Source organism: Diabrotica virgifera, chromosome 2 (assembly GCF_917563875.1).
Source record: "Diabrotica virgifera virgifera chromosome 2, PGI_DIABVI_V3a".
NCBI classification, from domain to species: Eukaryota; Metazoa; Arthropoda; class Insecta; order Coleoptera; family Chrysomelidae; genus Diabrotica; species Diabrotica virgifera.
In genome coordinates this window covers 24416731-24439417 of record NC_065444.1, presented here as the reverse complement: position 1 = coordinate 24439417, position 22687 = coordinate 24416731, and the positions used below count along the sequence as shown (strand labels likewise).

Sequence of the window (22687 nt, the reverse complement as noted above, 5' to 3'; positions counted from 1 at the left end):
AAACAAAAAGCTGGAATTACAAAAATATTCATGTAAAAACGCCATAGTTTATGCAACTAAACATACTCATAGTGAGGCAGTGATATTTCCTGTCAAAATAATTTTTGACAACCAGCACTTTAACATTTAGGTTATGTCAGTTATGTGAAGTTTTTTTAAAATTATTATATTTAATTGAATGAAAAATGTTACGACAAATATATCGTTATTGCAAGCCTCACCACGTAGATTTTTTTCTCAAGCATAAAAATGTTTCTAGTCCTATAATTAATAATTTAAGTTTAAATAAAAATACATTTCTCTGTTATAATCTTAAAGCAAGTTTTCATAGCTCTTCAAGTAATAATAATGTATTCATAGATCACGAAAATATTTACGCACATAAAATAGTTTTTAAAGATTTTCTCCCCAGCAGTGTAATAAACGTACCAGAAAATGATGTATCTTCAACAGAACGGTTTCAGGAAGTTCTTGCACAAAATTGGAGGGACTCTAATATAGACGACATTGTTACTACTTTTTATCGTGTGAAGAATTTTTGCATTAAGAATGGTATAGCTATTTTAGATACCAGATTCGATAATTTAGTTGACGGTTTAATGGACAATTGTGAGCACATAAAGGATGATCAACTAATCGGTTTACTGTATTGTTTATCAGAGTATCCTCCTGTAGAATCTTATAAATCACATAATTTTCATGATGTGTGGAGTTGCCTGGATGATATCTGTTGTTGGAAGATAATTGAATGGGATATGGAGAAAAGTTTCACAGTTGCTAATGCATGGTACAAATTGCGTTTAGGTAAGTAAAAGTCAATTTTAATCTCATTGAAAGTACAGTAAAACCTCCGTTAACCAAAACCTTTTTAACTGAAACGGTTGGCAGGGTCAATAATTTTGTCAATAAAAAGTAACTTTTTATCGCAAAACGGAAACAATTTGATGTTAATTTGTCAACATCTTCAACATTGCTTTTATACAACTAAAGAACGCAATTAAATATAAAACACATTACGAAATCACGTCATAGTATTTTTTAATGCCAACTTTGACCAAGTATACTAATACTATGTAATTTGATACAAGAAGAATACAAAAAACAATGCTCTTTTTAACCGAAATTCTTGTTATCCTAAACAACCTCCCCCCAATTATTTCGGTTAACAGAGGTTTTACTGTAATTCCAATAATTTTCCTATAAAATCTGGTATCCCACAGGGCAGTGTTCTTGGACCAATATTATACATGCTATACACAGCAGATCTACTCTCCAATAATGAAACCATCACAGGTATGTTTGCAGATGGTGCTGTCATCCTTGCAGCCAACAAAAATCCAATTTTAGCATCTAACATTCTACAGGAACAACTGAATGAAATCAAGGTATGGTCAAACAAGTGGAGAATTAAAATGAATGAAACAAAAGTAGTCTAAGTGGCTTTTACCTTGGGAAGAGACCAGTGTCCCCCAGTTTCTGGGCTAGTTCTTAGAAAATCGAAACTAACCCTAGAAAATAAAATCTTTGTCTACAAAGCCTATCATAAAACCTATCTGTACATATGGAATCCAACTCTGGGGATGTACAGCAAGTCAAATACAACCATAATTCAAAGGAGTTAATCGAAAATACTGCGAATGATAATTAATGCACCCTGGTACTTTACGTCAAATTTAACGCTTCATGAAGACCTAAGAATCCCTTTCATACAGGATGTGATCACTAAATATAGCACAAAACACCATGAAGGACTGGAATCGCATAGTAATCCCCTATTTCAACCTCGAATAGAATATCATGCCAATAGGAGACTTAAAAGCAATTGGCTAGTTGACCTGTGAAACTGTTAAAGTGGTTTTTAGTGGAGTCACTGAAGGTGGATATGAGCTATTACCTCCGATTTCGTTGAACCTCCATCGATTTGCATGAAAATTGGTGAGTGGGTAAAGGATATCTCAAGGAAAAAAGGTGACATGGTGCCAACTTGCGCTTTTACCCTGGGGGTGGATGCCACCCCTCCTAGGGGGTGAAAATCATTTTATTAAAAACAAACCCATAATTCGATAGAAAGACAAATTTCAAGCAAAATTTGTTATATAAAGTTATTAAAATAAATCAAAACTTTTTGAGATATTAAAGATCAAAGATTTTAATTTTTCTTGAGAAAAATGCATGTTTTTAACCAATTTTTCGTTAATAACTCAAAAAGTGTAAGTTTTTACAAAAAAGTTATTATTATCAAAATTGAAGCTAACAAAAAATGAAATAAACCCCTTACTACAAAAACCTTTTAATGTTAACTAAAATTGAGTTATAGGTAGGGTTACCATAATTTATTAAGGCCAAATCCGGACAGGGGTAGTCCAAGGGGTTGTAGAAAATGTAAAATGTGAATTTGACTGTGTTGCTACCTCTACATTGTACATATATGCGAAATGCTTAGTCTGTACTTGGCCCAAGGATAGGATATTGTTATTCTGTTTTTCTATCATACTTTTCAGAAGACATAATTTTTCTCAAAAGTGACTTGTCATTTTTTATTTTGTCATGGAATTCGGAACATGATATTACAGAATTTGCTTTAATATTGAGAAGCTCCTTTACTACAGGCAGAGATAATCTTCCTCTTTCAGCCGTCCACATAAAATTCATCATCGAAAAGACACGTTCAGTAGGAGCCGAAGTACCAAGCAGACAAAAGATGAATTCTACTATTTTAAAAATATTTGTAAAGGAAACGTTGCTTTTAGAAAATGCTTCAAATATTTCTTGCCATTTGTCATAAGTGTTTGGGGTTTCTTCTTTAGGTAGTAAAGTCCATTTATGTTTCAGCTTTTTTATATCTTGGAGAAGTGATAAGCGCTCATCAAATAAAGCTTTTAAAAAAACGGTTTTTGAACACCTGGTTAACATTGAGCCGTATACTGTGGTGGAGTACCTGGCCTATCAGCCTTGATCAGCATATATGTAATTTGTATTGTTTGTATATTTTAGTGTATTGTTAATATATCTTTTTAATATGTGATTATTAGTAACATATTTTAATATGTGATTGTTAGTAATGTGACGTTATTTGCTCAATTATGTTAAAAATTTATGCAAATAAAAATTTACTCTAAAAAAAAAATTCATCCACATTGACAGAATTCGGTACAACGCTGACTATAGTTAAAGCGCTCTCTTCCATCTCTTTCCAGGTAGAATCACCTTGTAGCCTTAACTATTTGATTTAGCGCAGAATGAAATCTCCCACCGTTGGGCCAAGTTTTTTCCATTTTTTTTAGTAAAGAAAAAATCCGGACATTTCTCATATCCGGACGCCAATCCGGACATTTCTCATATCCGGACGCCAATCCGGACATTTCTCATATCCGGACGCCAATCCGGATATGTCTTTTAAATCCGGACTGTCCGGACGAAATCCGGACGTATGGTAACCCTAGTTATAGGTAATTGAATGTATATTTTTTCGGCGAGTAAAAAACTCTAAGTATTCAAGCTGAAATAACTGGAAATTGATGCATTTTATAACATAAACTTATTAAACATTTGTCAAAGTACTTAAAAATATCTATTAAATGAGCCCCCGAACATGTTAATAGCGTTAAAATTTATGCTCCAAATTTTTTTCTAAATTTATCTTTTAAAAATTTTTCCAAAAAATGTTATTGTTTTTTTTTAATAACTCCGTTCGTGTTTACGATATCAGGTTCATCTACAAACTGTTTGAAAGTTAATTCTAAGTGCTATTTAAGCACGTTGAACCTAATTTTTTAAACCCCTTGCTTTTTTAAAAATAAAAGGTTAAATGACCCCGGTTGCCTGGTTCCCACAGCAAAATTTAAGATTTAAATGTTTCTATCTCGGTTATTTTTTACCCTATAGAAATAGTAAAACAGGTAAAATATTTGGCTCAGAAAAAACTAAAATTTGGTTATATATAATTTTTTACGGATATTGAGTATTTTTAGAGTTATTATCAAAAGAATATGAGAATTACAATACAGTAGAACCCCGCAAATCCGAACCCCGCAAATCCGAACTTTCGGCAAATCCGAACCAACGGAAAGTGAAAAAAATTTTTAAAAATTCAAAATAAAAATTTAAAAACATGTTTATTATGTGAGAAAATAATTGCGTAAGATGCTAGCTACAGTATTAAACACTGGAACACTAATGGGTGAATAAAAGCGTCGAGTTAGACTAAACACAATCAATAAAGGAATGTGCATAATACACATTTTCCATGGTATACTATGAACGAAAACATTGAAAAAGATAAGAAACATGAGAAACATAGTGTAATCAATATCCAGATTACAAATTAAATGAATCATTTACATGGCCGAATTTCCATGTCCCCTGACGAAACAAAACTACTGGTAGCGATTTAATATTTCAGTGATCTAAATATTTTTCAGCTTTAGAATATTGGAGGCATAAACGTGCGGATAAAGTTTCATAAAGGGATCGGTGGCAGTTAAATCTTTTAAAAATCATCTTCGTTAGCTTCTTAGGCTAACTTTCGGATAATCCGAACTTTTCGGAATCCGAACAGGCTGTCCCCCCAATTAGTTCGGATTTGCGGGGTTCTACTGTAATTTTAAAAATTATGATTTTTTTAAATTAAATCTTTTTTTCAAAAATATGCATTCTAAACCGGTCAAAATTATCAAAAACGTTACTTATGCTAATATAAAGAAGTTCTTGTAAGGATTACTATAAATTTTAATTTTTGTGGAAATGGCGTATGTTTTATTTTTCACTTTTTCCTAAAAAATTCGAAACGGTTCTTTTATTTTCATTATAAATTGCTTAATTTTGACGCTATTACCTTGTTCTGAAGCTCATTTGATAGGTATTCCCAAGTACTTTGGCAAATGTTTAGCAGGAATATTTTATACATGGCATCGTTTTCCCGTTATTTAAGCTTGAACACTTAGACTTGAGTACTCGTCGAAAAAAATACACGTTCAATTGCCAATAACTCACTTTGAACTAACATTAGTTTAGTTCTTTATCTGAGGAATGTATTTAATTTTTTATTATCTTCAATTTCAGTAATAATAACTTTTTTGTAAAAGCTTATAGTTTTTGATTTAAACGTGAAAAACCGATTTAAAACATGCATTTTTTTACGAAAAAATAATATCTTTGGTCTTTAATCACTCAAAAAGTGTTGATTTATTTTAATAACTTTATAAAACAAATTTTGCTTATAATTTGTCCCTCTATCGACTTATGGTATTATTTTTAATAAAATAATTTTCACCTTCGAGAAGGGGTGGCATCCACCCCCAGGGTACAAGCGCAAGTTGGCATCATGTCACCTTTGTTCCTTGAGGTATCCTCTAATTACTCACCAATTTTCATGAAAATCGATGGAGGTTCAACGAAATCGGTGGTGAAAACCTTCAGTGACTGCACTATTTGTTACCGGAGAAGATCCGGTAACCAAGAGAAGCTCTTTGCTCTGCAGCTAGCAAATTAGTTTATAGAACCTTATTGGTGTTTCGATTGCTAAAGAGTGTGAATAAAAAAATCCCAATGACCAGTCATGTTCAGCTCAGCTCAACATAAAATAGGCTGAGATATCTATTCCAGCTTCCTCAGTCTCCTGATTAGTTACACTTTTGATACTGTCCTATCATTTTTTTGCCTTTAGAGGCTCTGATTTTCAAGTGTTAGTGAAAAATCTCAGCTTACTTACCCATTGGCCCAGAGATTATTACGCCCTCCAATCTTTTCTGCAAAAACCACTTTGTTGGAAAGTGCTTCATCAAGTTGTTAAACAGTTAATTCCTTTAAATGATTTCTGTGCAGATATGTTTTTAAGAGTTGGACTTATATATGAAATTTAGTAGTTATATTTATTGATATTGTGTATTGTTTGCATGCCAACTTATAGATTCCTGATAATGATGGGATATATTCACCCTTTTCACTTCTGTTTAAAACCCTTAGTTTTTGTTCAATCGTTAAAATATTTCTTTGCGTTTTGCACTAGTTATTACCATTTCAGAAACATGCTTTAAGAATATAGCAGAGTTTTGACTTTTCTCTAGCATGTAAGTAAATGTCACATTTCGTATAACACGCAGTGGCCAATGATAGGTGAATGATTTCCAGGAATTCACTGAACTGAGCACTATTATTGCTATTAATATTGCATTATGTGTCTCCCTCACTGCTATAGAGTGTCCATTGAGTGATTTACAAATTTCGATGAAACCTCAAAAATGCAATTTGTGTAATAGAATATTTGCCCACAGATAATCAAGGTTCTACTGTAGATAGGAATAAACATGATAAAGAGTAAAGAGCACTAACAAGAAATTATTGTTGCCTTTTTATTTCTTTGTAAAAATTCACTGTCATAAATGTAAGGATTTTTCAGAAACAAGTTTTTAAGGATAATTCAGTTTTTGTACTGATTTTAAAAATTGAAATTTGGATCTACATCTACAGTATTTCTACGGTTGAAAGGTAAAAGGTTGTAACCCACAAATCAACTTTTTTCAAGAAGTAGAAAAACGTTTAAGTAATTTTATGAGGAATTATTCTTATAAATTTTTTTCATTAATTTGTAAATCAATAATTGATGGATTCCTCATAAAATTACTTGAATGGAACATTTTTCTACCTCCTGAAAAAAGTTAATTTGTGGGTTACAACCTGTTACCTTTCAACCGTCAATTTATTTTTGTCATACTATTATTTTTTTATTGCAGGTAAATACTGTGATTATATTTATACACTTATTAACCGAACAGCGAAGAGAGCTGATGATCTTACCAAAGAACAGTTACTTAGCATCTATTTCTACCTCAATGTCTATAGAAAAAGAGCTGTGGACTTTGAATATGAATTTGCTCTAGAAAAACTTGTAAATGATATGGACATTGATGAGATGGGTGTAGTTGCCATGGGATATTTTAAAACCAAAACAAAAATTAAGCTAGTAAATATTCAAGAAGCTCTGGCAAAAAAAGTAATAGAAAATTCAAGTACTGCACATGATATAACATTAACAGCAATATTAAAGGTACATTTTCTCTGGTAAAATAGTATGTTAATCCGGGATCAGTCACACTGTTAGAAAAAACTCAAATGTTTTATCATTTTCTGTGATAACTGAATTAAAAATTTCGTAACATAGCTTTCCACTCATAAGTGCCTCTTGGAAGAGTGTAGTAATGCACATCGCACCCTCAGTAATATAGAGGCACAATTCAAAAAGTAGATTTTTGGGAAATCGCGTTTAACCCTTAACTGGTCCGGTACAGTAGCAGTAGCGTAACTGGTCCGGCGTCGTCTGCGAAACTACTCTTTTCAAGAAAGCAAAACAACACTCGAAAATAATTTTTTTATTAAGAATAAATGTTACAAACATACCTTGATATGTTTATATAAAAGTGAACGTATTAGATTTGGGCATTATTTTTGTTAAGAAAAAAATATTAAAATAAAACTGAAATCTGCACAAATATTTGTGAAAAAGTACATAGTTTTGTAAAGTAAATAAAAAAAATATAGAAAACAACATGAAAAAAAAATGTATTGCTAGGATAGATGTTCAAACTGCACCCTAAACAAAAAACTAGGTAAAATAAAAATCGATCAAAAATGTTTGTTTCCAGCATCAGTCAAACTTTACCTATTTTATATGCAATTTTTACATAGGTAGTGGTTTTATACATCCCAAACAAACAGGCTTTTTGCAACTCAAGCACAGGTATTTTGTCATCCTGCGCTTTCTACAAGGACATAAACTGCAAATCTTGCGCTTTTTCTAAAATAAGAACATCGTCTTGTTCTTCTTGAACTCCAAGTACGAACACAAAAAAGTGACACAAACGGTCCGGCGTCGTCTGAGGAACTACTCTCAACCTAACTGTTGCGATAACTTTTTAGGAACTGAGAGAAACTTGTCTCAAATACACCCACTTGTCAAGCTCCAATAGTTTAAGGATTAGATAGAACGACTTGCCTGTGGGCGGTGCCAATTTCCAATAAAAAATAATCAAAATTATTGAATCGTCTGTCAGACGACGCCGGACCAGTTAAGGGTTAAAGATTCTGTTTCCAAAATTATAGCTATTTTTTCAAATAACATGCTTAATATTTAAGTTATAAATGTGAAATTTGGCAGATTTGTTATTTGATAATTGCACTATAAATAGCGATAAGAAAAAAAAATATAAATAAATTCCATTAATTACATGTAATCGAAAAAAATACTTTCAAGTTAGTCCCATATACATAGTACAAAAAACATAACAGAAATAAGGAACTGTTTAAGTTTGATCCCTTATATTATTAATGCCCTGTCACTGTTTATGCAAAATAACGATCTATTATGAATTAGACCCATTCATTTACTATATTTTGTATAATACAGGGTGTAACAAAAATACAGGTCATAAATTATACCACATATTCTGGGACCAAAAATAGTTCGATTGAACCTAATTTACCTTAGTACAAATGTGCAAATAAAAAAAGTTACAGCCCTTTGAAATTACAAAATGAAAATCGATTTTTTCCAATATATCGAAAACTATTAGAGATTTTTTATTGAAAATGGACATGTGGTATTCTTATGGCAGTAATATCTTAAGAAAAAATTAAAATGAAATTTGGACAGCCCATAAAAATTTTATGGGGGTTTTGTTCCTTTAAACCCTCCCAAACTTTTGTGTACGTTCGGATTTAATTATTATTGTAGTACCATTAGTTAAACACAATGTTTTAAAAACTTTTTTGCCTCTCAGTACTTTTTCGAAAAATCAGTTTATATCGAGATATTTTGAATATTTGTCAAATCCGCCACATATTTGTATATGGTTAAGTAGGATTATGGAGATTTGGTAATAATATGAACATCTATTTATGATTTACATTTTTAGGTATATTTTGAACCATATTAAAAAAGAAGCCACATCTCGATAAAAGATACCTTATCGAAAAAATACAAAGAGGCAAAAAAGTTCTAAAAACACTGTGTTTAACTAATGGTATCGCAGTAATAGTTTAATTGGAACGTACACAAACATTTGGGGGGTTTAAAGGAACAAAACCCCCATAAAATTTTTATGTAAACATATTAAAAAAGAAGCTGCAACTCGATAAAAACTGCCTTATCGAAAAAATACTAGGAGGCAAAAAAGTTTTAAAAATCTTTAGTTCAACTAATGGTACCACAAAAATAATTTAATTGGAACGTACACAAAAGTTTGGGGGGGTTTAAGGGAACAAAACACCCATAAAATTTTTATGGGGTGCACAAATTTCACTATAATTTTTCTTTAAGATGTTCCTGCCATAAGAGTGCCACATGTCCATTTTCAATAAAACATCTCTAATAGTTTTCGATATATTCGAAAAAATCGATTTTCATTTTGTAACTTCAAAGGGCTGTAACTTTTTTTATGTGCATATTTGTACTAAGGTAAGTTAGGTTCATTCGAACTATTTTTGGTACCAGAATATGTGATTTAATTTATGACCTGTGTTTTCGTTACACCCTGTATAAAGGCTCAACTAAAAACAGAATGCTAAAACACAAACTAACCAGGATTTTCATCATAAAAAGACATACTGTTACTGATTGCTTCCTTGTAGCAGTAAAAACCAGAGGTGGCCGGGGAGAGTGTGAGAGAGGCATAAATATATTTACCCAACCATTCATGCTCTTTTTCTCCCTCTATCAATGCTAACCGGTAGAGAATTTCATTTTGTGCCCATATCATTCAAAATCACAATTAACACAAATTTTGAGTTGAGCCCTTATATTACTGAGGGTGCGACATGTCCAATAGCTAAATATGAGTAGAATTGACTTTTGTTAGATAAAATCTAATGACGTGACTGAAAACGTAGGTAGAAAACATTTTCAAGTATGATTTTGTACTAGTATTGTGTCTAAGAGTCTTTTTGTACTCAGATATCCATACATATCTAAACGATCTCTATATTAACCATAAATTAACAGTTTTAGGCACTTTGCGCAAAAATTAGCTCAACATACTAGCGGAATTACATACTGTGGTTATATTTTAGTGTTTGTTCCATTTCTTTGTATCTGTTTTCTTTTATTTTAGCGTTTGTTCCATTTTCGTGTATCCCTCGTGTTAGAAATAGATATTTTTAATATAACAAGTAAATAAAAATTTAACGTGCAACCGATCATGTGATAGAGAAGACCATCATGTTAACCCATTAACGCTGAAAAAAAAAAATTGTTTTCGACAAAATTTATTAAAAATCGTTAAATGTAACAATATTCTGTACAAAACGTAACAAGAAAATGTAAATGTTTTGTAAATGAAACAATTATTGAGAAAAAACTGTTCCCATATGGGACCACTAGGCACAAACCCGGTAGATGTTCGTTAAGGGTTACTTGGTATGAAAATTGCGAAACAGTCAATTCAAAGGACCACATCATATTTGTAGCACATTGTTCTCCCTAGCCTTAAAAATTCAATGCGTGCGCATCTTCATTTTTTGTTTTCTGGTACAGAAACCACAAAATGATTTATTCCCTCGTACCGAATATCTCCAGTTCGAGAGTCACTTCTTGCAGCTGCGGACACTCTTCCTGGTGCTTTTGGTGGGATTTTATATATAATTGGATACATTTGGTTGGAAAATTCTCGAGAATGAAAAATCGGAGAATATTCTCGAGAATATTCTCGATATGGAGAATTTTCTGAGAATGAACCCCATGACGCACTTAGAATATTGTTGAAGATGAAAAATAGGGTTTTAAAAATCATAATCTTATATACAAAATTATGAGACGAAACAACAGTGTTCTTTGCATATAAAAAATACAAAAACAACAGAAAACACAAAATTTCTTTGATAAAAAAATGAAATTTTCTTCTTAACAGCAAATAATCGATGTGGTATGATAAAAGATGAGACCTCAGATTCAGAATCTATTTCTATCATTAGCTCATCCTAGTCATCTACAATCTGCATTTCAATGTACTGATGAGTTGTGGGATTTTGTTTTTCACGAGTGGCCAGCTCAATCATGGATTGGTCTACGTCTAACAATTTTAAATTGTGAGCAAACTGAAACTTCTTTCAGTCGCTGCACTGGATGAAGGCATGCTTAATATATCAACTACTATTTTAGTTAATTTTTTTCCGAAACATGTACCTCTTCACCATATGATTAAGTCTAATTTTTCAATTGATTTTACAACATATGGTTTTCCAAAAAATTCCTCCTTAGACCGATAAAGTGCCAAATCTGCCATTATTTCAGCCGACTCATCACCATATTTTAAAGTTGCTAAATTATCTACAAACTCAGTTTCCTCAACTTGTTCTTCTCTGCTTAAATGAACACCATTCTAAATATTTGAACGTTAATATTGCACCAAAACAATAAATATTGACACTGTAAACACCCTTACTAGTAGTTCATAGGATTTGCAAAAACAATATAACTACATATTTTTTAAATTATAATAATTTGACCCGTATCTAGTTTTTATTTTTGTTTCGGTTTATGAAAATATAGAAAATTTTTGCCGAGAATATTCTCGAGAGAATTTTCTGGCCGAGAATATTCTCGTTCTCGAGAATATTCTCTTCTAACATCACTGCATTTGGATAATTTCCCGTGTAAATTCCACTACAATAAAATGTTAGTATTGTTCAAGCAATCTATATAGTGTAATAGGTAAGATTTGTAGCTTTCTTTGGGTTGTTCTTCTTTAATATTAGGCCGGCAACTGGTGTTTTCTGGTAATTAAATATGTAGTTAAAAATATTTATTTATACTTAGGTATACATAATATATAGACATAATATTGTATGTGTTAAAATTAATTTTATCAATTTTTTAATAACATTTAACCTCACAGGGACCTCCCTCTTACCGCATGCTTGCATTAATAACTGATGTAGAATAGCTTTTATAATTAATCTTGTTATTGTTAGAATTACTGATACTAAAAGAACTTTATAAAAAAACACAGTTAGATCTAAAATTACTTTAGGTATACAGTTCAAAACTTTTAAAATTCAGCACAAAATGCAAGCATGTCCCCGCTCTTTTTTTATTAAAAATACAAAATCTAAAAATATTTTTTTAACCGAGTCTTAAACATTAGTACACTTATGCTTGGAAAATGAATTGCACAACACAACAATTAAAATACTGATACATTTAACTCATTTTCTCCTTCTTCCGTATTTTCTTCGTCACTATCATCGCCCAATTCAATAATAAATTTATTTCCAGCATTAATGTGGAAGTGCCCAATCTTCTTATAATATTCTTTCACTTTGATCACTTTGGCGATTCTTTTCTGCCAGTCTACTTTGGTAATATTGGCTACTTCTTTTTTAATTATCTCAATTACCTTTTTGTCAAATTTAGGAAATGTATTTGAACGCCTTATACTTGGTTTTAATTGTCCCCAAATTAACTCAATAGGATTGAAAACACAAAAGTAGGGGGGAAGTCTCAATATAGTGTGTCCATGCTTTTCGGCAATACTCTCTAGAGCGTATAATTTTCTAAATTGCTTCGTGTGTAGAACTTCAATAAGTTGTTTTTTTGTGTAAAAATCTTCGAAATACAAATCATTTTCCATTAAAAAATTTTGCAGGTCAGCTTTCTTTGAAGATGTATTTGGTATTTTAGTGAGCTGTCGGGAATGATAGGAAGCGTTGTCAAGCACTATTACGCTGTTTTTCTCCAAGTTTGGGATCAGCGAGTTTTCAAACCAATCTTCAATAATGTCAGCTTCCATATTCTTGTGGTAGTCAACGTTACAATCTTCCATTTTCTTCCCACATAATTTTAACGCATTCGGAATCCATCCCTCACTTCCTCCGCAATGTACAATAATTAGTCGCGAGCCTTTATTTGCAGGCATTTCTGGTATGCACATGCTTGAACCATCTGTCCATCCTTTCTTTACTGTATCGTGGGTATCATACCAAGTTTCATCTAAATAATAAATTCTCCTATTTTCTTGCCTATATTTAGTAATTTCTTCTAGGTACATATTACGTCTGTTGACTATTCTTTGGCTTTCCATAATTGCTTGACGTTTATTTATTTTTTTGAACCCAAAGCCCATTTTTTTTATCCAATTTTGAAGAGTTTTCTCACAGCAGTTCATATTTCGACCGGTTGTTTCCAATTTCTTTCTTATTATTTCTATTGTAGGTATTTCATTGCTTTTGTAGCAGTCGTATATTGTGGTTTTCAATAGTTTTACAAGTGAAGGATTTAAAGGTCTTGAAAATTTGTAGTCACATCGTTTCTTGCGATGATAGGGTTCATTTTTAACTATTTTATATACAGTAGAAAGTGGAATTTTTGTTAAATCACAGGTGGCTTGTGCCAATAGTGTTTCATCGAAGCCGAATTTCGTACGTAGATTTTTGTATACATTCAAACATACTTGCTGTGTTTCTGCATTTAAATGCATTCGAATCTTCTTTACGAGCTCTTTTTTTAGTAATTACATTCACACTAGCACTGGCAATTTCTACAATATCAGCGTTATCGTACGCGATATTTACATTATCCCACGGACGCCACATCACTATTCACATTAATTAAATTACAATAATCAACACTTGACACTCTCCAAACGAAATACTAAACCAATATTCAAAATAATTACAGCAAACAAAACACTCGTATCACTTAACACACGTACACTCCAGTACTAATACACTGCTAGGCTACCGAACTAAAACTAAGGTTTTGCACGAAACTTGTGAATAGATATGAGGGAGGTCTGGCCGTAAAAACACAGATGCTTTCAAAGGGCCGCTTCTTAAACGTTTGACCTAACATCTATATTTGAAGAATATCATATTTCACCGGCTTAAAGCTATTCTACAATATTTTTTACTTGGACAATATCTGGAGATTCTATGTAAACGGCAGAAACATCATTATTACTTTCGTTTTCCTCAAAAGCTATATCGAGATCTTTTTTCAAAGAAATTCCTCTAAAAATAAGAAAAGTAAAAATAAATAGTGAAAACAACATATCCAGCAAACCGCCTAGCGGTTCCATTTGGGAACATCCACATTTTTGGCCTATTTACGAAAAAACCAAAAGATGAAGTATTATGAAAACCTGTACAAGTTATTTATTAAAGTTTGTAGAACATCTTTTGAAAACAAAACGGGGATAATACTGCAAAAAATAATAAATAAAACACTTACACGAAACGAATGTCCATATTTTGGCACAAACAAAACCAACCGTAAATTCAAAAATTTATTACACTGGAAAATAGGTATAAAACTAAATTTGGGTTGTTCATTCAAGAAGAGGTAACCTTGAACTACAAATAGGCCGAATCTCTCTGCTAAATTTTACCTAAAAATATGGTAAATAGACTCCGATGCGTACGCAATTTGTTGGCTCCATATGGTACCCGTAGGCGTTAATGGGTTAATACAGGAAGATAGAGCAGTTGTATTTTATTTTCATACTTTTTTACTTTAGTTTTTTATTCCTCTATTTGTTAGCTAATTAAAATAATTGCATTTTTTTTCTTTTAGGTTTTAAGGTATTCAAAGCCTTTTAAAATAATCAAGACAATCGAACAAATGGTTGACAAGCTGTATCCAGAAATCGATAGACTCTCAGATCTATGTTGTACACATTTGGCTCTTATGAGTACCGGTATACAAACTTACAACAAAAGAATATTGCAGAAAGTTTCTCAAAAATTCGTTAAAAATATTACAAATACGGAAGTCATTCGGTTTAAGGACATCGAGAGAGTCTTAAATGTTCTGTCAATGTTTAATTACGATCCGAAAACGAATCCTGATATATTTAAAGCTTGTTACGAAGAAATACACAAAACTGAAAGGTTGGCAGAGACAGTGAGATATGCCAGGTGTTTAGCCTGCGCTTTGAATTATTTGAGCCTCCGAAATATGTACTCTCACGAATTAATGAATAGAATTTTAGATGAAGAATACATAACTAGTGTATATGGAAAAGGAGCCAGGTTGTTACCTAGAGAAATCTTTTCGTTGGATTGCAGTATTGATATAGAATGTCCAGACTATAAAGGCAATAGACTGCCACCTCGGTTAAAATATAAAGCTGCCAAATGGTTAACTGAATTTACTCCCAGCTACAATCAGTGGAAGAAATTGACAGCAGCTGATAAGTTAATTTTAGATACGATTGATGCAGTTAGTAGTGTAGTTGGCGGTGAAAAATTTATGCATATAAATTTTATTCTGCCACATTTTTCCCGAGCAGGTAAGTACTCTAGTTTCATTTGTGCTTTGTTTAAAATATTTTTATATGTATATACACCGTTATTAGGCGTCAACGCCCTTCGGTAGGGATCTATGGGGGAGTATCACCGAGCCGCAAGCCCTTATCCCTTGCCGTACTGCTCCTTCATAGGTCGATCAGATGCCCGCATATTCAGGTCTAAGCGCCAGATTCATATTTAGAATTTTATACTGACGCGTTAGCCTTTTTGTTTTCCGATGGCCTGGGCTGGGCTTGAACTCTCGTACCTCACGGCGAAGTGAAGTGCGGCTCAGCCGCTAGTCGCACTGGGCTATCCGATCGACATATTTTTATATTAATTTTACAAATAAAAGGCAGATATTTAACACAGTTATTTATTAAATCTTGCCTAAGTACTTTCATTCTAAGAGCATCATCAGGGGCGTTTCGTCAAAAAAGGAAGCTATCCAGCACATCTTGGAATTTAGACAGTTACTTAAAAATAAAATAAAAGACACACTGGACAAGAGACAAACAGATAAAAATAATTGTTCGGGGGCTATCTTATTGGTGTAAAAAAAGGGGATGAATGGAAAATATTTAGATTAAGAGTAGAAGGACTGTAAATTAATGCACTCGACTTTTCTGTAATTTTAGACCTATCTATGTATCAGCTCTTACCGTGTAGTCTGGGTTGTCTTTCCTCTGCCTGATTCTTCCCGTTTCTTCTCAGGTTTTCTCGCCTCCCCCTCATATAACGATGTGTAGAGGTCCAACAACGTGTTGGTCTGTCCTTCGCAGCCCCTTTACTTCCAAGGCAAGCAAGTCAGCACTCTATTAGTTAATCACTATATCTGCTATTCAAAGTAAGCTTCGAACCTATTATTACCCCAAGATACTTTGCTTTGCTAGCCAAATTTAGATTTGTACCATTCGGGTGTAGAGGACTCACCTCTAAAGGTTATAGCGGGATAAGATGGTCAAAAATGCCCCCGCACCGATCAGCTCCGCTACTTATTTTTTCGATAAAGGATATAAAATTATGCCCTGATGCAAATTTTTAGCTTCTCAGAGGTCCTAAAACGTCTTAAATCAAGAAAAGAAGAATTTTTAGGTTTTATTTTTTTGTAAGCGCCATTTTACTTTAAAAAATCTGAAAAAATTCGAGAAGTTGTATCTTTTGAATACAAAACAACCTAATTTTTTTCAGATTTTTGTAATGAAAAATGAGCCCAGGAAAAATTTTTGAAATTTTCAAACAATTTTTAGGTTATGATAATATGATTTGGCCAACTTTTAAATAGTATTATTTTGTGTACTTTTTGCCGTTCTTTTAAATGGCAGAGGCAGAATTTTTAATATCTGAGCGGAAAGAACGAAAAAATCGAAAAAACCGTTTTTTGCTGTCTCGAGATGCATCTCGGGACAGCCAATTTTAGGATTTAGGATCCTGACTACAACAACTGAAAAAAAATCTAAAATTGTGAATTTTGTCATAAAATTTGGTATGTGGGGTTATAATAATATTTGGAAAGACTTTTCCAAATAACATCGATATCTGTAACGCGAAGCAAATCGAATCGCATATCGAAAATTCACCCTGTTTGTGTTTGTAGTAGGCCGCGTTGAAAATTTAAAGTTCAGTTGACTATTTTAAAAATTGTGAACCATCACCCTGTATGACTGTGCAAACTTTCAAATCTGTATATATTTTTATAGCCGAAACATAGAGGTGTCTTCATCTTAAATGCGACACACTGTATCTTATCAATTTGATAATTTATTGCAACTAATATAGTCGTATTATTTATAGATTCAAAATATACAATCAAGGTACTGACTAATTCACTAATTTTATCATAAAAAATTTAAATTGATTTCATTGAAGTATTGAACCAATTATTAATGTGTATTAATAAAAAATAATGTTTATATAATTATGTGTAATAATATAATATAATATACTGAGTGAGTTTTATGTATGGAAACCCTCAATTATCTCGGAAATGGCTTGCACGATTTTTATGGATTGTGGTGGGTTGGGGTTTTCTAATGTGGCCGATATTATAGTAATACTTACATTGTTGTCAGATCTTCGGTTTTTCTGAAAATCTAATTAACTTTCTTATTTCAAATAGAACACCCTGTATATTTTTTGCCTTTTGAAGTCCTTAAGAAATACTGATTATTTTCCATGTTATATTCCCTATACCTAAAGGCCATAATTTCGGAGTTATTGCTACAGTTTTCGAGTTATAAATAATTTAAAACTGAAAAGAAATAGAATAATTACGATTTTCAAGGTTAAAAAACACAAATCAAAAATATTATTTTTGAAATTGCCAAGTATAGAAATTCAAGCTAAAGCCTTATTTTATCAGTTACCAATAAGTAATTATTTGAGCTAGTTTCATTCTAAAATATTGTTTTTTATTTGTTAATGCCCGATCGCATGTCCTCTCATATGCGCTTCATTAACATTTAAAAAGCAATGTTTTAGAATAAAATGTGCCAAAAAATTTTATAGCGAGCCCCTGGAAGAAGGGGTTTTGGGTACTCCGCAGTTTCAAAAAAATTGTTTTTTATTTTTGTTTTTGAACCTTGAAAATCGTCATTATTCGATTTTTTTCAGTTTTAAATTGTTTATAACTCGAAAACGATTAACTTTAGAGAAAAATTACAAAAGACCTTTTTTTGTTCCCAATGATCCAAAGAACTTAAAATAATGTCTACACGGGCCGAAAAAATTGATTTTTATAATTTCTTTAATTTTTTTTAATATATGTAGCAATAACTTCGAAACTATGGCATTTAGGTATAGAGAATATAACATAAAAAATAATCAGTATATCTTAAGGACTTTGAAATGCAAAAAATATACAGGGTGTTCTATTTGAAAGAACTTTAAATTTTAAATGCGGCCTACTGCGAATCCACAAACGGTGAATCTTCGGTATGCGATTCGATTTGCTTCGCGTTACAGATATCGATAAAAGTTATTTGGAAAAGTTGTTCCCAATATTATTATAACCCCACATACCAAATTTTATGATAAAATTCATAATTTTAGTTTTTTTTTCAGTTGTTGTATTCAGGATCCTAAATCCTAAAATTGGCTGTCCCGAGATGCATCTCGAGACAGTCAAAAACGGGTTTTTCGATTTTTTCGTTCTTTCCGCTCAGATATTAAAAATTTCACCTCTGCTATTTAAAAGAACCGCAAAAAGTACACAAAAAATACTATTTAAAAGTTGGCCAAATCATATTATAACCTAAAATTTTTTTGAAAATTTCAATAATTTTTCCTGGGCTCATTTTTCATTACAAAAATCTGAAAAAAATTAGGTTGTTTTGTATTCAAAAGATACAACCCCTTGAATTTTTTCGGATTTTTAAAAGTAAAATTGCGCTCACAAAAAAATAAAACCTAAAAATTCTTCTTTTCTCGATTTGAGACGTTTTAGGACCTCTGGGAAGCTAAAAATTTGCATGAGGGCATAATTTTATATCCTTTATCGAAAACATAAGTAGCGGGGCTGATCGGTGCAGGGGCATTTTTGACCATCTTATCCCGCTATAGCCTTTCTCATTGTACCATTAAATTTGCTGTGGACTAAAATAACCAGGTTATCAGCACAGCCCAGGAGATCATGTCTGTTGTTGCAGAGTTTAGCTATCAACCCATCCATGGCCAAATTCTACAAAAGAAGAAATAAAACTCTTAAGTAAATAGGAAATATTGTCTAATGTTCCCTCTATATCGAGAATGGCCCCCAGCATTACTTCTTGGTTTTCAAGTACATACTCCACCCTCCGTAAGAGATGATACAGTGAGAGAATCTCGCTCTATACAGACATAGTCCCTGATTTATTGAAAATTTAACAAATATAATATCACTAAATAATGTGCATATTAAGCAGTTTTCAAGCATAGAGTCTCAAGGAGACACCGTACTCTTGGCATATATTCCATTCTCAAGCTAGTCTGTAGTGTCATACATAGTTTTTTAAACAGATCATTTCCTTTCTGTAGAAGTGTTGGATAAATCCAGTCAGGACTGGGCTCCCAGGCTCAAATAAGTTTATTGCCATTTGACTTTGTCTTGATCTTGATCTACCACTTCTTTTGTTATACGCCAATTTCCTCTAGAATTATAAGTTATGGTCTTCAGTTCAGTATGATACCATGTTTCTAGTGGTATCCAGACTCGGGAAAGTGCTCCCTGACAATTTCTTTGCCTCGTTTTGCAGTGAAGGTATGACTGCCTGTGGGTGGTTTGAGGGAACCCTATGAAGCCTAGACACTTCTTTAGTCTGTTCTATCTCCTAACAATACCTTGACTAGATCCGTTTAGTATATGCCATATTATCGGTTTAACCTTGCCTAAAAAATATTCCTATATGAGAGTGGCCTATATGATAGTTGTTGCGATTTTAACTCATATGTATTCCAAAAGGTCTAAACGCAACCGTCTAGTCATCAATCTGTGATTACGTATAGTCTATAATCTATAGATCTAAAAGATAGACCAATGCTTTACATGGACTTTCAATGATAACATATGGTGGAGAAATTAACCTCAATTGAATTATTCGCGATATTAAGTCACAATGACGACCTCTCGTGGATTTCAGCTGAACTAGCTTCGAAGGAGTTTTTAATGTGAAACGCTGAGCGCACATGCATTTGTAACAAGTAGGTAATATTCAGCATTTATTTTTACATGTTTTTTTACAAATATACAACATCGACGACAACTTTTATTGAAACGTGAAGATTCCATGTTAATCATTTTATATTACTCGATAATTAATTTAAACATTTAAAAATAAATAATTAATATTACCTACATATTCAAATGCATGAGCGCTCAGCGTTTGACATTGAAAAGTCCCTCGAAGCTAGTTCAGCCGAAATCCACGAGAGGTCGTCATTGTGACTTAACATCGCGATAAATACAAGTGCACAATTTATACATAACTGTCTTAATATTTATAATCATATGACGATGTGTTCTTTATGGCATATCTTAAATTCATTTTCTGTTTTAGATATTGTAGTATGTAAAAGTACAATAACTGGCAAGGTTGTAGAACCAGTAGGTTTTCAAAATTATGTATTAGGTGATGTAATGTTTCCACATAAAGACAAGTCTTTAGAATGGTTCGCAATCACGGTATTAGGATGGAACAATACCGTGAAAGATACTAACATACCACTAGGTCACTTTGTTATGAAGCAGAGGCAGTTGAGGAAAATTGGATATACTCCTGTTTTTGTAAGTATATTCATGTACATAAATATCTAAAATATATATTTAATATACAGAATATTAAGTAACTAAGCAAGAAACTGCGTTAAAGATTCCGTACGATACAATTCTTTGTAAAAATCATCATCATCAATGACGTTACAACTCTTCGTGAACCTTTGCCGCGTTTACTGTTGCCTTCCATGTTTGTCGGTATTATGTCTCTATTTCCATTTGTCTCACTTCCATTTTCTCCAGATCTTCTCTGATTAGATCTTTCCACCTTTTGCCGTCCTACAGACCTTCAATCTGGCCTTTCTCAAAACACATTGTTTATAAGGAGGTTGTCGTTATTGCGTATTAAATGTCCTGCCTATTAGTATATTGACCTTTATATCTCACTATATTTTCATTTCCGAAGAGAGACTACATATAACTTGTTATTGTATGTGCCTCCATTCGTTTGTCACGCTGTCTCTGCAAGGGCCATATATCATCCGAAGGATTTTACGTTTCACGCCATCAATTTGCTTCTCTTTTTGTTAGCGTCTATGTTTCGCTTCCATACGCGACTGCTGGGCGTATTATGGTCTTATATATGTGGATTTTTGCACCTCGTGAAAGAAATTTTGACTTCATTAGATGTTGCATTGTTTCCTACCATTAATCGCGTTTCAACATTTGTAAAAATGGATAAAGAAAATTTTTCTTTGATGATTACTTTTCTTCTAATACATTTCTTCAAATAATATAAGTTTTCTAATGAAAAACCTTTTGTGTACCTAATGTTAAAAGAAGAAAACGATATTTCTTCCACGTTTTAGGTATTAGGTTTTATATTTTCTCTCATATTTTATACACTTTTTAGGTAATTTGGTCAGAGTTTCAAAACTTATCAACAGACATGATGAAACAATATATATCTACAAAACTTGGATTAGGATAGTGTAAACAAATTATATTTATTACTTTTTTAAATATACCATTTTAAAAATTTCTTGTATTTGTTTTTGAATTTATTTTGTAGTCTACCAAGTTAGGCGGTAGATGAGTGTGTTGAGATGTGTCGAAGATGGTAAATCCTTTAATAATGGTTAACACAATGGTGTAACATGGTTAGACAATTTAGTATATTTAAATACAAAACATGTTTTGTATAAACAACGTCAAATAAACTATAAATTTAATTTTAAAATTAAATCGTGGCTCATTCCCACCAAAAATACTAAATTGCATTAAGATGCCATAAGAAAATAGCTTCCGAATAATATTGTTATACAAATCAAGATACTAAGCTCCGGGCTTCAGTCTGATAGAGGTGTCTTGGTCGGGGTTCGTCAGAGCTAGACTACAAATTGTTCACGAATGAGATAAGCAGAAGAAAAGGAAAGGAAATCAAAATTTTGGGGACCACTCTATTTTTGAAAGGAACACGGAAACCTAATGGAAGAACGGTAAAGAAATAAATCGAGAACGATGACAACTATGAACATACACGGTGCTTACTGCACCTTATAGGGCAGTCAACGAGGGTATTTGGATACGAATTCCCTCCTACTACATCGATTTACTTGCTATTTTCACAGTAAGTAGGGAATGGCTCAAGAAACAAAGTCTACCCTATATACTATGGCGCTTTTATCTTGGGGGCGGTTCCCACCCCTTCAAGGGTGTGGAAAATTTTTTGGTCAAATTAACCATGGATGCGATTAGAAAACGTAATTCTAAGCAAAAACTGTTTTACTTATAATTTTTTTTGAAAACTCGATACTTTTTCAGTTATTCGTGGTTGAAAATTGGCCGTTTTCATTGAGAAATGACACCTTTTCGGACGGTTTTTTTGCGAATACCTTAAAAACTATGCATCTAACTAAAAAAACTATACTTAACATTTTTGTAGCTTATAAATAAACAAAGAGATTCGTTCCTTCATAAATCTTCTAGTTATAATACAAAAAGAAATATGGTAGGTGAAAAGAGTTTGTTTTTTTGGTGCATGCTCAAATCGGTGTATTCAACTTGAAATAACAGAAACGGTCGATTTCAGGTGTATAGTACTACCAATACTTTTTGTAGTGCTTGAAAATTCCTTTAAAATGAACAATATTAAATGTCGATTACATTTAAAATAAGCGAGATATGCTTCAAAAAATTTATGACTAATTTAGTTTAAGAAAA

The 22687-nt window shown here is 32.3% G+C and overlaps 1 protein-coding gene across 1 annotated transcript; it reads left to right on the top strand.

The window, feature by feature from the left end:
• The first annotated feature begins 122 nt into the window (after positions 1 to 122).
• Positions 123 to 21505, top strand: LOC114326203 (FAST kinase domain-containing protein 5, mitochondrial). Its single transcript, XM_028274477.2, has 5 exons — positions 123 to 804; positions 6732 to 7045; positions 14561 to 15278; positions 20310 to 20536; positions 21378 to 21505. The coding sequence occupies exons 1-5, from the start codon at positions 186 to 188 to the stop codon at positions 21453 to 21455; spliced, it is 1956 nt and encodes a 651-aa protein (XP_028130278.2). The 5' UTR covers positions 123 to 185; the 3' UTR covers positions 21456 to 21505.
• The last annotated feature ends 1182 nt before the right edge of the window (positions 21506 to 22687 follow it).